We start from the raw sequence: 13128 nt of genomic DNA, 5'->3' as shown, positions 1-13128 counted from the left end.
ATGGAATGGAATTGGAATTGGAATTGGGAGTAGAGTAGAGTAGAGTAGAGTAGAGTAGAGTAGAGTAGAATAGAATAGAATAGAATAGAATAGAATAGAATAGAATAGAATAGAATAGAATAGAATAGAATAGAATAGAATAGAATAGAATAGAATAGAATAGAATAGAATAGAATAGAATAACAGAAATTATTATAAATTTAAATAAATTGCCAGCTTTAGATCCCAAAAGTTTCTGCCATCATCTCTTTGTTAGTCTGGCACCAACCGTGACAGCCTGCTTGCTCCCACTTGTAATTGACTAAATACAGCTATTCATTTAAGAATTCAAAAGCAGCCTTGATTTTATGTTAATATCTCAGGCAGAAGAGTCATGGGGCAGTTTTCCCAAGCCGTTTTTAAAAAATACAAATAAAAATGGAGAGGCAGAGGAAAGGGAGGGACTAGACAATCTTAATCATTTTTCTCAAGACTGAGAAGACAGACGTCCTGTTTATTTTAGGCAGCAGCATGCCTTTCAAAAGAAGCTAGGAACAGAAGAGCTGTTTCATTCTTACTAATCGTGCAGTTTTGTGGCTGGCGTGTTATTATTAGAGGAATCAGCTAATCAGCTGATACATAAAGTAGACCTCTCTTGCATACAAATTGTATTTGCATCTGCCTAATGCTTGAACAGCTTCAATAAATATAAATAATAAATATACTCTGGAAGGAATAATCAATCCTTATTTTCCAGATCATGAAATAAATATCCTGATGCCTTGGCAATGCCAATTAGCCACATTTCCAACTCACTACAGCCAACTCCCAGTGTGACAACTCACCACAGCCAACTCACAGCGAGACACCTTGCTGTGGGATAATTTAACAATTCAATTTTAACTATTTAACATAAAAAAACTTATTTTAATTTTTGTCATTCACATTTCATTTTGTCCTTCCTTTAGCATCCTTTCTTTACTGGTTCTACTCCACCATTTCTTTGACATTGGTGTAACTCTTGTCCCGTGGCGAGTGAGCTGTGGTGATGGCCCCTGACCTTCGCTCCTTCCGGCGGGATCTAAAAACTTATTTATTTGAGCAATCCGGCCTGGTTTGATGGGTTAGGGGTTGGGGTTTTAACATGGTTTTTTAATTACTGTATATATCGGGCATAATATTTAATTGTTTTTTAACTTTTGTACTTCGTTTTTAATATTTATTGCCCTGTACACCGCCCTGAATCCTTCGGGAGAAGGGCGGTATAAAAATTTAATAAATATAAATATATAAATATAATTGTCATAGACCCTTTCCAAAAGATAGTGGTAATTATTAAAAAGAAATTCTTAACTCTACACATTTTTTTCCCCAAAAAAAGGCTATTATCTTTCTGGAAGTAAATAGCTAGCATTCCAGAGAATGAACCAAACTAACTTTCTACTTGCAGAGAATCTTTTTCAACATTCAGCTAAGCCAGGGGTCTTCAAATTCAGCCTTTTTAATGACTTGTGCACTTCAACTCCCAGAATTCCTCAGCCAGGCACGCCTGGCTGAGGAATTCTGGGAGTTGAAGTCCACAAGTCATAAAAGGGCCATGTTTGAAGACCCCTGATCTAAACATTTAATATATTATATCACTGCTTCTAGCACATACATATTAAAAAAGAGAGAAAGAGTGCATTACAGGATTTAGAGTCCATCGCACCAACAGCTGCTTCAATCACATCATTTCTGGTCATTGCAACTGGCAACAAGTTCAGGTAGTCCTCGACTCACAACAGTTCCATTTAGCGACCGTTCAAAGTTACATGACTGGGAAAAAGTGACTTATGACTGTTTTTCACATTTATGACCGTTGTAGCATCCCCATGGTGATGTGATCAAAATTTGGACGCTTGGCAACCGATTCATATTTATGACGTTTAAGGTGTCCATGCATGTGATCACCTTTTGCAACCTTCTGACAAGCAAAGTCAATGGCAAAGCGGGATTCACTTAACAACCATGTCACTAACTTAGCAACTGCAGTGATTCACTTAAGAACTGTGGCAAAAAAAAGATCATAAAATGGGGCAATTCATTTAACAAATGCCTCACTTAGCAACATAAATTTTGGGCTCAATTGTGGTTGTAAGTTGAGGAGTATATTTTAAATAACACAATCAAGGTTTGAAGAAGGAAGCCTCTAGGTCAGGGGTAGGCAACCTTGGCTCTTTTATGACTTGTGGACTTCGACTCCCAGAATTCCTGGGAGTCGAAGTCCACAAGTCATAAGAGAGCCAAGGCTGCCCACCCCTGCTCTAGGTAGCAGGACAATTCATCTACCATTTCAGAGAATTACTATGTTTACTAAAACCTTCTTCATCACCCTGATGTCTTTGAAATGTTCTCAACCATCCTGTAAGGTAGAAGAGATTTAACATAACACACACAGATCAAAACCAACTGCCTCCCAAGTCCAACTATATGATTAAAGACTTTGTGTACATTTTTGCTTGCATCAGCCAAAGCCTCCAAACAAGCGGTAGATGTGACACAGACGTAGGCAAACTGGAACTGGAGTTTTATTTACAAAGCCAAATTAAGGTTAAGAAACCAAGTATACCAAGATCAAAGCAAATTGCCTAGTGCTTGGAAGCTAGTTACGAAACCCGAAACCCGGCTCCACTGTTCAATCAAAATGAGCTTTTTTTTTTGCAAATCCTGCCACAGATTTTGTAGCACTTCAGCATCTTCCTCAAATAGTTTGGGGTAGATTAGAGGGGATAGGCTGTAAAGAGCAGAACCACTGACACTAAACAGGAATCTTGGTGTTACCCAATCCTCAAGTCACTTTCTCCAATGCCCAAGAACTACAAAGCATTTCTCAAAAACATGTCTGCTGACTATAATGCACCAGCATTCTATTATTGCAGAAGACCAAAATTCAGATATTCCCATCCATGTATACATTTCAGCTCAACTCTTTTGGCTTCAGTGTTTGGGAAACAACAGGCCTTATTATTTCCCAGAATTCCCTTTCCTCAGAGAAGCCACTATGACTAAGGATTCATACCTTCACTGCGTACTCCTTATTAGTAATGAGGTTAACACAGGCCTGGACTTTTGCATGTGCTCCTTCTCCGAGGACTTCTTCTTGGAGCTGGTAAACATCTGAACATGGTGGCAGAAAGAGAAGGGAAAGGAGAGAAAGCATATCCCAAAATCAGACTTCAACAGTGTTCAGACAGCACCCCCACTGATCTGGGGGGAAACCCACAAAAGAGCAAAAATGCAAAAGTAACCATTCCAGAATTCACCCACATCTAAGTTCTCCAGTTTCTAGTTTTGTTTCAACGAATGTAGCTTCACTCTACTTAATTGCTAAACAACATCGATCTAATCGGATCAGAGTCAACAAATCCAACCCCGAGCTCCATGCAAGAATCCAAACGAAACATCCTCCACCAATTATTCTCGTTTGTTTAGACATCCAGGGAAGTAAATGGTTCTACTCTGAAGTTACTTTAACAACTGTGAGGGGAAGCTTTATTCTTACACTTAATCAAAATCCTCCTCATCCCCATAACTTAACCCATGATTCTGTCTTCCACCTTCTGCACGGCGAGGAACATCTGTATCTCCTTTCAAAGTACGCTATCATATAGTTCCTCGATCTTCTCTTTTTAAGGCCTAATATTTTCAATTCCTTCCTTATCTTCTCTTAGGACAGTGATGGCGAACCTTTTAGAGACCGAGTGCTCAAACTGCAACCCAAAACCCACTTATGTATCATCAGGTTCCGAGTGGGTGTGGCCCATTGGGTGGGTGTGGCTGCGGTGGTAACAGCAGACTGGGTAGGACTAAAAAGTTCTATCAATTCCAACTTTGCGAGATTGTTTTTTCCCCATGAGAAGTTGAAATTGATTGATTGAACTTTTTTTTTTGCACATGGCAGCGGAGGCCTAAAGTGAAAAAGTTTTATAAAACCCAGCTGAAGGCCTAGGACTGGGGCGAGGGTGCACATGCCCACAGAGAGGGCTCTGCGTGCCACCTGTGGTATGCGTGCCATAGGTTCACCACCACGGTCTTAAAACCTATGTCTCGCTCATCCAGCTTGCCCATTTATGAACCTGCTTCAGGTTTATCACTGGAAACAATTCTCCAGGTGGGATCTGACTGTATAAACAATGATGGCACAAGCCAATGACGTTTACTCGTTCTTCCTCTGAACAGGAAAGCTACAGACATCTCTGTCCGTGGCTTATATAGATTGTTGTTTTGATGCAAAATTAAAGAACAGTGTATACTGAAGATAATGAAACCTAACAAAGAAACCTCAGGCTAACTCTTTTCAGATCACCTTCTAGTTGATGAGTTGAGGGCAACAGTACACCACCTTGTTGTGTATCTTATTTTAGAGACCCTGGCATAGACTAGTGTATACACGCTTGGGGTAAAACTAAGCGACAGTTGCATCTACAGCAAGCTAACCAAAACATATCAAAGCTAAAAAATATACAAATATAAAAATAACAGTTTACAAGTAGTCTTTGTTTAGCAACCTTTCGCAGTTAAAACCATAATGAAAAAAGTAACTTTACGACCAATCTTTGCGTTTACGACCTTTGCAGGTCTGTAACCAAAGGAAAGCTGAAATAATTAAGCACAGTTGTGATTTCACTTAGTGCCCGCTCGGCTTAACATCCAAGATGCTGGTCCCAACTATGGTTGCTAAACAAGGATTAACCGTATTGTATGTTTGGTGATTCAGAAACCACATATGATGAAGTGAACAGGGTTGAACTAGGGAGTGTTTTGTGCAAATATGAAGGTTAGATGCTGAAGGTAGTAATAAGATGGAAATAAACTATGACAATCAGCAGGGCACTTAGCAAATGACTCAACTTCAAGGACAGACTTAAGACAACGGTGTGTCATGTCCCTTTATTTGCTTAATGTACAAGCACTTGTGATAATCTTAGATGTTGACTAAATGGGGATATTGTGTTGTCTGAGAATATTGCTGAAAATGATGCAACAAGCAGCAGAGGATCTGAAGATCAATGTATCAAAATATCCATAGCTGGGTCTGATAGGGCAAATGAAATTATATACTCAATGTAAAAAACAACAACCAACCAATCAACTCAAGCCGATGAATCTGGGCTCCCTGGTCCAACGTTTATTAAATATGGGGATGTGGTTGAAATTTATGCATTCAATGCTAGTAGAAATGTTGTGGGCAGTTTGTAGCTTGTGGCAAGGAACACATTATTATTATTATTGGTCAAGCCAAGTGTAAAGGGCCGAACACAGCGTGACTCAGTCCACTCTTGTCACATGGAAGTAGGGTACATCAGGAGAAGCATGAAATTAAGCCGAATGTGGGGAGAATGGGTTGTCATGGGTGTGTACTGAAGCACAACCGAGAAAGGGTCAAGGATGAGCAAGTTCCAAATTAATTGAATACAAAAGGGAGCGATCACTGGAAAGCACACTGACATCAAAGAGACAACAAATGAGAACTCAATTGCAGAAGCAAATACAAAAAGAAAGACTGAATTGGGCTGAAAGGAATGAAAAATGGAGGAAATTGTGGCTGGATGGATCTGGTAGGGTGATCTTGGGGTACGCTAATTTTCTTTACTTACGTTTCCTTTTTTTAAAATTCCCTGCCTTTAATTTCTTTACTATTTCTTTTTGTTGTTTTGTACTTTGCATTATCTTGTTTTCTCCAAAAGGCAGCAGTTTGATGGGTATTTATATAAGTAGATATGGAAATCAGAAACACTATCTTGTCTGCAAGCAAGCAAGCTGGCTGGCCTCAGTATATGAAAAAAAGAGAAGAGCAACAAAGATGATTGGGGGACTGGAGGCTAAAACATATAGGGAACGGTTGCTGGAATTGGGTATGTGTAGTTTAATGAAGAGAAGGACTAGGGGTGACACGATAGCAGTGTTCCAATATCTCAGGGGCTGCCACAAAGAAGAGGGAGTCAAGCTATTCTCCAAAGCACCTGAAAGCAGGACAAGAAGCAACGGATGGAAACTAATCAAGGAGAGAAGCAACCTAGAACTAAGGAGAAATTTCCTGACAGTTAGAACAACTACGGTAACCAGTGGAACAACCTGCCTCCAGAGGTGGTGAATGCTCCAACACTGGAAGTTTTTAAGAAGAGACTGGCCAGCCACTTGTCTGAAATGGTATAGGGTTTCCTGCCTTAGCAGGCGGTTGGACTAGATGACCTCCAAGGTCCCTTCCAACTTCTTCTTCTTCTTCTTCTTCTTCTTCTTCTTCTTCTTCTTCTTCTTCTTCTTCTTCTTCTTCTTCTTCTTCTTCTTCTTCTTATTATTATTATTATTATTATTATTATTATTATTATTATTATTATTATTATTATTATTATTATTATTATTATTATTATTATTATTATTATTATAAAATCCAGTGAAAACGAGAGAAGATCCATAAGGATTTTCCCAGTTAGCTTACTGAAAACAGGTTAACAAGTTCTTGTTATTGTTCTTTTCAGTTCTTTGGGTTGAATTTTAAATTAACCTAGTTTGTTTTCTGGCCCATGAATAGATTTCATCATTTTGCCAGTTGTCAGTTCCTTCTTTTAGTTTCTTTTTGGATTCGTCAGAAAACCGCCTGTTTGTTTTAGTTTGTGAACCATTTTGGAAATTAGTATATAAATACATTTATGAACTTCCTCTTCTACTACAGGAATCGAGACAATTCCCTCATAGATCTGTGAGCCGACACTGAAGCTTAAAATAAAATATTTTTACAAGAAGAGGTTCAGAGCCATCTGACTTTTTCCCCACGCCTGGAGACTTAACAATGTGGACTAGTGACTTGGCTACGTTCACCTCACCTTCAAACCTCCCTGAAAAACTGTCCGTGGCTCTACAGCGTTTTTTCTTCTTGTTTCTTTTCTTGGCATTGGGGATGTCGATGGGCTGACTCGAAGGCATATCTGTCAACAAATATTGTGGTTTTTAAAGGAAGAAGAAAAGATAGGACTACAATAAGGATAACATTCAAACTTAGAAGCAATTAACACCCGACAATTATAGGCAAGCCAGATCTTGAAGACAACCTTATATTTTGCCCATAAACTAGGACATGGGGAGGAGCTTCTTTCTCAGGCTAGCATTTCTCACCAATTGCAAAAAGGGGAAGAGCCCCCCCCCCTCCTCGAGTGCAGCCTTAGCATCATTTGTAAAGATCTTAATTCAACCACATGTCCAAAGCTTATAGATGTCAGGTTTCATCAGCATTCACCACTGAGCCAAAGGGAAGTCCATCTGAATCAGATTAGATGGCCGTATGACCCCACACGCCAATTCCCAATACAGGTAGTCCTCGACTTAACAACCACAATTCAGCCCAGCCTTTTCGTTGCTGAGAGGCAGTTGTTAACTGAATTCTCCCCCCCCCCCGTTTTACACCCTTTCTTGCCGCAGTCGTTAAGTGAATCACTCCAGGTTGTCAGTTAATAACACGGTTGTTAAGGGAATCTGGCTTCTCTGTTGACTTTGCTTCCCAGAAGGTCACGAAAGGGGATCACATGATCATGGGACACTGCAACTGTCCTAAATAGGAGCCAGTTGCCAAGCGTCTGGACTTTGATCAGCTGACCACGGGGATATCGCAACAGTTGAAAAGTGTGAGAAACAGTCAGATGTCACTTTTTTCAGTCCCGTTGTGATTTTGAAAGGTCATTAAACAAACTGTTCTAAGTCAAGGATTACCTGTAGCCAGATTTCAACCCATTTCCCGGGGCTCAGAAGCAACTTGCTAGCTGTGAAAATACGCAATGATCCAATTTCTCCTCAATGGATTAAAACAGACTCACTTTGGAATGCAAAAAGCAGGAAAGGGACACCAGTTCTTTCCTGAGATTTTTTTTTGGGGGGGTGGGGGTGGGGGAGGCAGGCCTGGACCTTTGGGACTTGTATTTTGTTCACCACCCAGACTATGAATTTTATAAATGCATACATTCATCCCTAACAAGCCTTCATCCCAGGCTTGGCATTATACAGCTGCCAAGGCCACATCTGGCCCTTTGGCTGTCGTTATCCAACCTACATGAGTTGCTTTTATTTTAAAGGCGGCTGCTATTTCCCTCCCCCCCCCCCGCCCCAACTTACTTAGGTTTGCATCTGCATGCCTACACACCTTCACAGCTCAACTAGTCCAGCCCTGCACAACGGTCCCAGTTTCCCAGGTGGTTCCCTGGAAAATTTAACTGCCCCACCTCTGCTTCACCCTGTCCCTCCCACTGCTTTTCCAAAGGCAAACGGAGCTCACCGGGCCGAGAGGAACATTCAAAACTGAAGACAGATTCCAGGTGAGTGGACTGAGAGAATTCCAGGTCGAAAGGATTCTGGCCCTGGTGAAATGGAAAGAAAAGAAAAGAAAAAGGTGATATAAAAGTTTTTTTTAAAAAAAAATAAATCAGTTGAAATAGTGTTAGAAGAGCAAGCAATCTCCCTACAGGATTTTCTTTCTAAAAGCCAGTTGGATCACAACCAAATCCAGTTGCTGGAAAAAGGCAAAACGTAACTGCTGTCAGTCCGAGTTATGGTTTTTCAAAGCTGTCAAGGATGCTCTCTTGGCACGTCGCTTGTTATGAACATGTAATAAAAGACCTGCAGCAGATCCCTGTGTATTTAAGAAAACCTACCCCACATATATATACTCCACACACAGACACACACACACTCTTCTTAACAAGCCTGCATAGGCCAGGTGGGTATCGTGCATATTTAAATCATTTCACTGCAGGAGGAAGAGAATACTTTCATTTTCCTGTAAATCATTTTGCCTATTTTTCTGTTTATGATCTTAATGTCACCTAGTAGAGGCCTCTCTAGTGCAGACTCTACAAAGGAGGGAGAGCCTGTTCCATGGTGGGAACCCGTTTACTCCAGGGAGGCTCAATCGATAAACCAGTGAGCATCAGTTGGGTGACAAGTGAAGACTTTTTCTATTTTCCCAGGCTTTTTACTTGGCTTTCAAGAGTATTTTAATCCATTTTTCTATGCCTGACATGCTGCTGGATTAGTTGATACAGCTAGTCCTTGACTTACGATCACAATGGAGCCCCAAATCTCCATTGCTAAGCAAGGAAGTTATTAACTGACTTGTATCCCATTTTACTACCACAGTTGTTAAGCAAATCACTGCAAGTGTTAAATGAGTCATGAGATCCTTATGTGAGTCTGACTTCCCCCACTGACTTTGCTTGTCAGAAGCCAGCTGGGAAGGTTGAAAATGGTGCTCAGATGACTCTGGGAACAGTGCAAATGTCATAAATAGAGCCCAGTTGCCAAGTGCCTTCATTTTTATCACATGACCCTGGAGAGGCTGCTACAGTTGTAACTCTGAAAAATGGACATATGTCACTTTTCTTCAGTCCCACTGCAACCATTTAATGGTGACCAAACAAATGGTTGTAAGTCAAGGACTATCTGTACAGTGCTTTTATTTCACATTTTTTTTATTTTACGGTGCATGCTTTTATTCAGATTGCATATTTAGCGTACTTAGTCATAAGTGATCAACAGAGTTTGAGCCACTGGGCAGTTTAAAAGCTTCAATTAAGACACACAATATTATAAAAGGACATTCTTGTGGACTAGTAACATGTTGGGGAATTGGATTGGTGTTTCTTTGATGGGAACCTTGACATACAAGCTATGTTCAAACATGTCAAAGAAAGAAAGAAAGAAATATAATGAGAAAGGGCCATTCCCAAAAGGTGGTCACTAGGAAGAAGACGAAGCTGTAGGGCAGAACAAGCCACAGGCTTGTCTAAACAAGCTGGAACACCTTCCTGCCAGCGTCCCAGAGCCATCCCAAAATGAGGAGAAGTTTTATTTAGGATAAATAAGCTTCAAGGAAATTTCCCAGGCACTTCCAAGGCCACTATCAAACATCAGGTGATTCATTTGGGGGAGGCAATTGGTGTTTGCTACACCCAAAACCCAGCATTTCCCAACTTGGCACTTTTCAGGTGTGCTGGGATTGCAACCCTTGGAATTCTGGCTGAGAATTTAAGTGGAGAACCCCAGAAGAGGGAAGGGCACCCCACCTACACATTCCACAGAAGCAGCTGGTAGAGTCTCTCTCCAACTTTTCTTTACATGTTTATATTTATTTATGAATGTATCAAATTTATATGGCTGCTCATCACAGAAAAAGTGACTCTGGGTGGGATATTAACAATTAACATATAAGAAGTCATTATTAGAATGTTAAAAAAACTCCCCTAAGACAGGGGTCTTCAAACTTGGCCCTTTTATGACTTGTGGACTTCAACTCCCAGAATTCCTCAGCCAGCCCTGCCAAGTTTGAAGACCCCTGCCCTAAGGCATAAGACAGTAGTAAATGTTAACCATGTACAGGCACTCCTCGACTTGCGATGACTGAGCCAACATTTCTGTTGCTAAGTGAGACATTTGTTAAACGAGTTTTGCCCCAGTTGTTAGGTGAATCATTGCAGTTATTAAGTCACTAAAATGGTTGTTAAGTGAATCTGGCTTCCCCATTAACTTTGCTTTTCAGAAGGTCACAAAAGGGATCACATGATCTTGGGACGCTGCAACCGTTATAAATATGAGTCAGTTGCCAAGCTTCCGAATTTTGAGATCATGTGACCATGGGGATGCTGCAACGGTGGTAAGTGTGGAAAAATGGTCAAATATCACTTTTTTTCAGTGATGTTCTAACTTCAAACTGTCACTAAACAAAACGTTGAGGACTGACTGCAATGGAGCCACCGAAAGAGCTTACTGGTCCTCTGAAGCCCCCAAACTTGATGACATGCCAAGTCTGGAGGGACTTCAGGAATACTTGAATTAATACAGTTGAATTAATTTATTCAACTGGTAGATTTGTAAGCTGCCACACAAGACCTCAAGGTCATCTCTATTGCAGTGTTTGCCAACACTGGCCACAATGACGATGATGCGTGGACTTCAGCTGCCAGAATTCCCCAGGCAGAATTCTGGGAGTTGAAGTCCACACAGCTAGCTTCAAGTTTAAGTTTGAAAAACATTGCCTTAATTGCTTCAGCAGGCTAGTATCATTTCTGAGGGCAATGAGGAAAAATCAGTTTTGCCTAGCTGCATTTTTACACGGAAGGATTTTTATTTCAACTAACCCTTATCAGCATTTCCAAAAGGAAAAAAGAGCATAATTATTATGATTACTTTTGTGAGAAAGTACTGTATTGCTGGAATTGGTTATGTCTACTTTAATGAATGCAAGGCGATCAAACCGGTCAGTCGTAGAGGAGATCAACCCTGACTGCTCTTTAGAAGGCCAGATCCTGAAGCTAAAACTCAAATACTTTGACCACCTAATGAGAAGCAAGGACTCACTGGAGAAGAGCCTAATCCTGGGAAAGATTGAGGGCAAGAGAAGAAGGGGACGACAGAGAATGAGCTGGCTGGATGGAGTCACTGAAGCAGTAGGCGTGAGCCTAAATGGACTCCAGAAGATGGTAGAGGACAGGAAGGCCTGGAGGAACATTGTCCATAGGGTCGCGATGGGTCGGTCACGACTTTGCAACTAACAACAACAACTTTAATGAAAAGAAAATGTGACATGATGTGTTCCAGTATCTCAGGGGTTGCCACAAAGAAGAGGGAACTAACCTATTCTCCAAGGCAGGACAAGAAGAAATGGATGGAAACTAATAAAAGAGAGAAGCAACCTAGAACTAAGGAGAAATTTCTTTTTCTGTCTTTTTTCTTTGTTTTTCTTTTGTGTCTTTTACTTACTTTTTAAGACGTGAAAATAGATTTAAATACTCTAAGGTAATTAACCTTGGGAAATTTTAACCAGTAAGAATGTTTTGAACACTGTAGGGAAAATACATTTAAACAAGAATTGTAAACAGGACTCATGATGAGGCAACCAAGAGGACCAGATAGGGAAAAAAAGCATGATATTGATGAGATTATTATTGGTAGAAATTTTAGAAAAATCTTTATATTTAATTGTTACCTATCAAACTAATAAGAATTGTAATAATTCAAGGTTGGCAAAGAGAATATTATTAGAAGAAGAGAAAATCAAGCAAAACTATTATGTGGACTTTGGAATACAGAAACTGATTGTTAGTGATTACTTTGTAAATAGAAGCCCAGACAACACGCTGTTTACTAAATTTCCTGACAGTTAGAACAATTAATCAGTGGAACAACCTACCTCCAGAAGTTGTGAATGCTCCAACACTGGAAGTTTTATTTAAGAGACTGGACAGACAACCATTTGTCTGAAATGGCATAGGGTTTCCTGCCTAAGCAGGGGGTTGGACTAGAACAGGGCTTTTCAACCAGTGGTACGGGTACCACCTGTGGTACATTGGCACCTGGCAGGTGGTACACCGCCATCCTAGAAAAGTGGTAGCGGGGGAAGGGAATGAGCTGAACCGGTGGCAGCATCGCACAAGCCTGAGCAAGAGATAGCTGGAGCTGCAGGGCTCAGCAGAAGCGCCAGGATCAGCACTTCTTCGGGGCTGTCAGGGCTCAGCGGAAGTGCCAGGATCAGCACCAGGCTCCAGCTGGAGATAGGCGCTAATCCTGGCGCTTCTGCTGAGCCCAGAAGAAGCGCCAATCAGCTGGAATGTTGCAGCATCTCCAGGGTCTTGTGATTTACATTCAGATGCTTGGCAACTGATTCATATTTATGACGCTCACAGTGTCCCAGGGTCATGTGAAGTGATCAAAACCTGCTGCAACCACCCAGCAGAGGGGGGGAATAAAAACCAAACACCCCCCCACCCCTGCTGCCAATCCTCAACAGAAATGCTCACAACAGTGAAAACCAGGCAGGCAGGCAGGTGTCTTGCTCGGCTGTGGCTTAGGGGGCACTTTTTTCACTGCCATTGTAACTTTGAACAGTCACTAAGCGAACTGTTGTAAGTCAAGGACTACTTGTACTTCATTACTTTTTCCCCTTTTTGGGGGGGTCATCAAGTTTTTGACACCGCTAGGCGACTGGTGGTACTCGGATGTTCCTGTATCCTAAAAGTGGTATAATGGGTGAAAAGTTTGTAAAGCCCTGGACTAAAAGAATATGATGGCCTGATGGGATGGGGTTGGGTTTTATTAATCTGTTTTAACCTATTTTTTAATGTGTTTTAA

The 13128-nt window shown here is 40.9% G+C and overlaps 1 protein-coding gene across 1 annotated transcript in view; it reads right to left on the bottom strand.

The window, feature by feature from the left end:
• Positions 1–13128, bottom strand: part of MKNK2 (MAPK interacting serine/threonine kinase 2) — a 50612-nt gene that overhangs the window by 25398 nt on the left and 12086 nt on the right. The window contains exons 3-5 of the mRNA XM_081343493.1: positions 8282–8363; positions 6843–6944; positions 3038–3135 (exon numbers count right to left, since the gene is read on the bottom strand). Of these exons, the coding sequence (XP_081199619.1) occupies positions 3038–3135; positions 6843–6944; positions 8282–8363 (282 nt within the window). The remainder of the gene's footprint in view (positions 1–3037; positions 3136–6842; positions 6945–8281; positions 8364–13128) is intronic.

This window comes from Vipera berus (genome assembly GCF_964194415.1).
Source record: "Vipera berus genome assembly, chromosome: 1".
Lineage (NCBI taxonomy): Eukaryota > Metazoa > Chordata > Lepidosauria > Squamata > Viperidae > Vipera > Vipera berus.
This window is presented reverse-complemented; position numbering and strand designations above follow the sequence as displayed.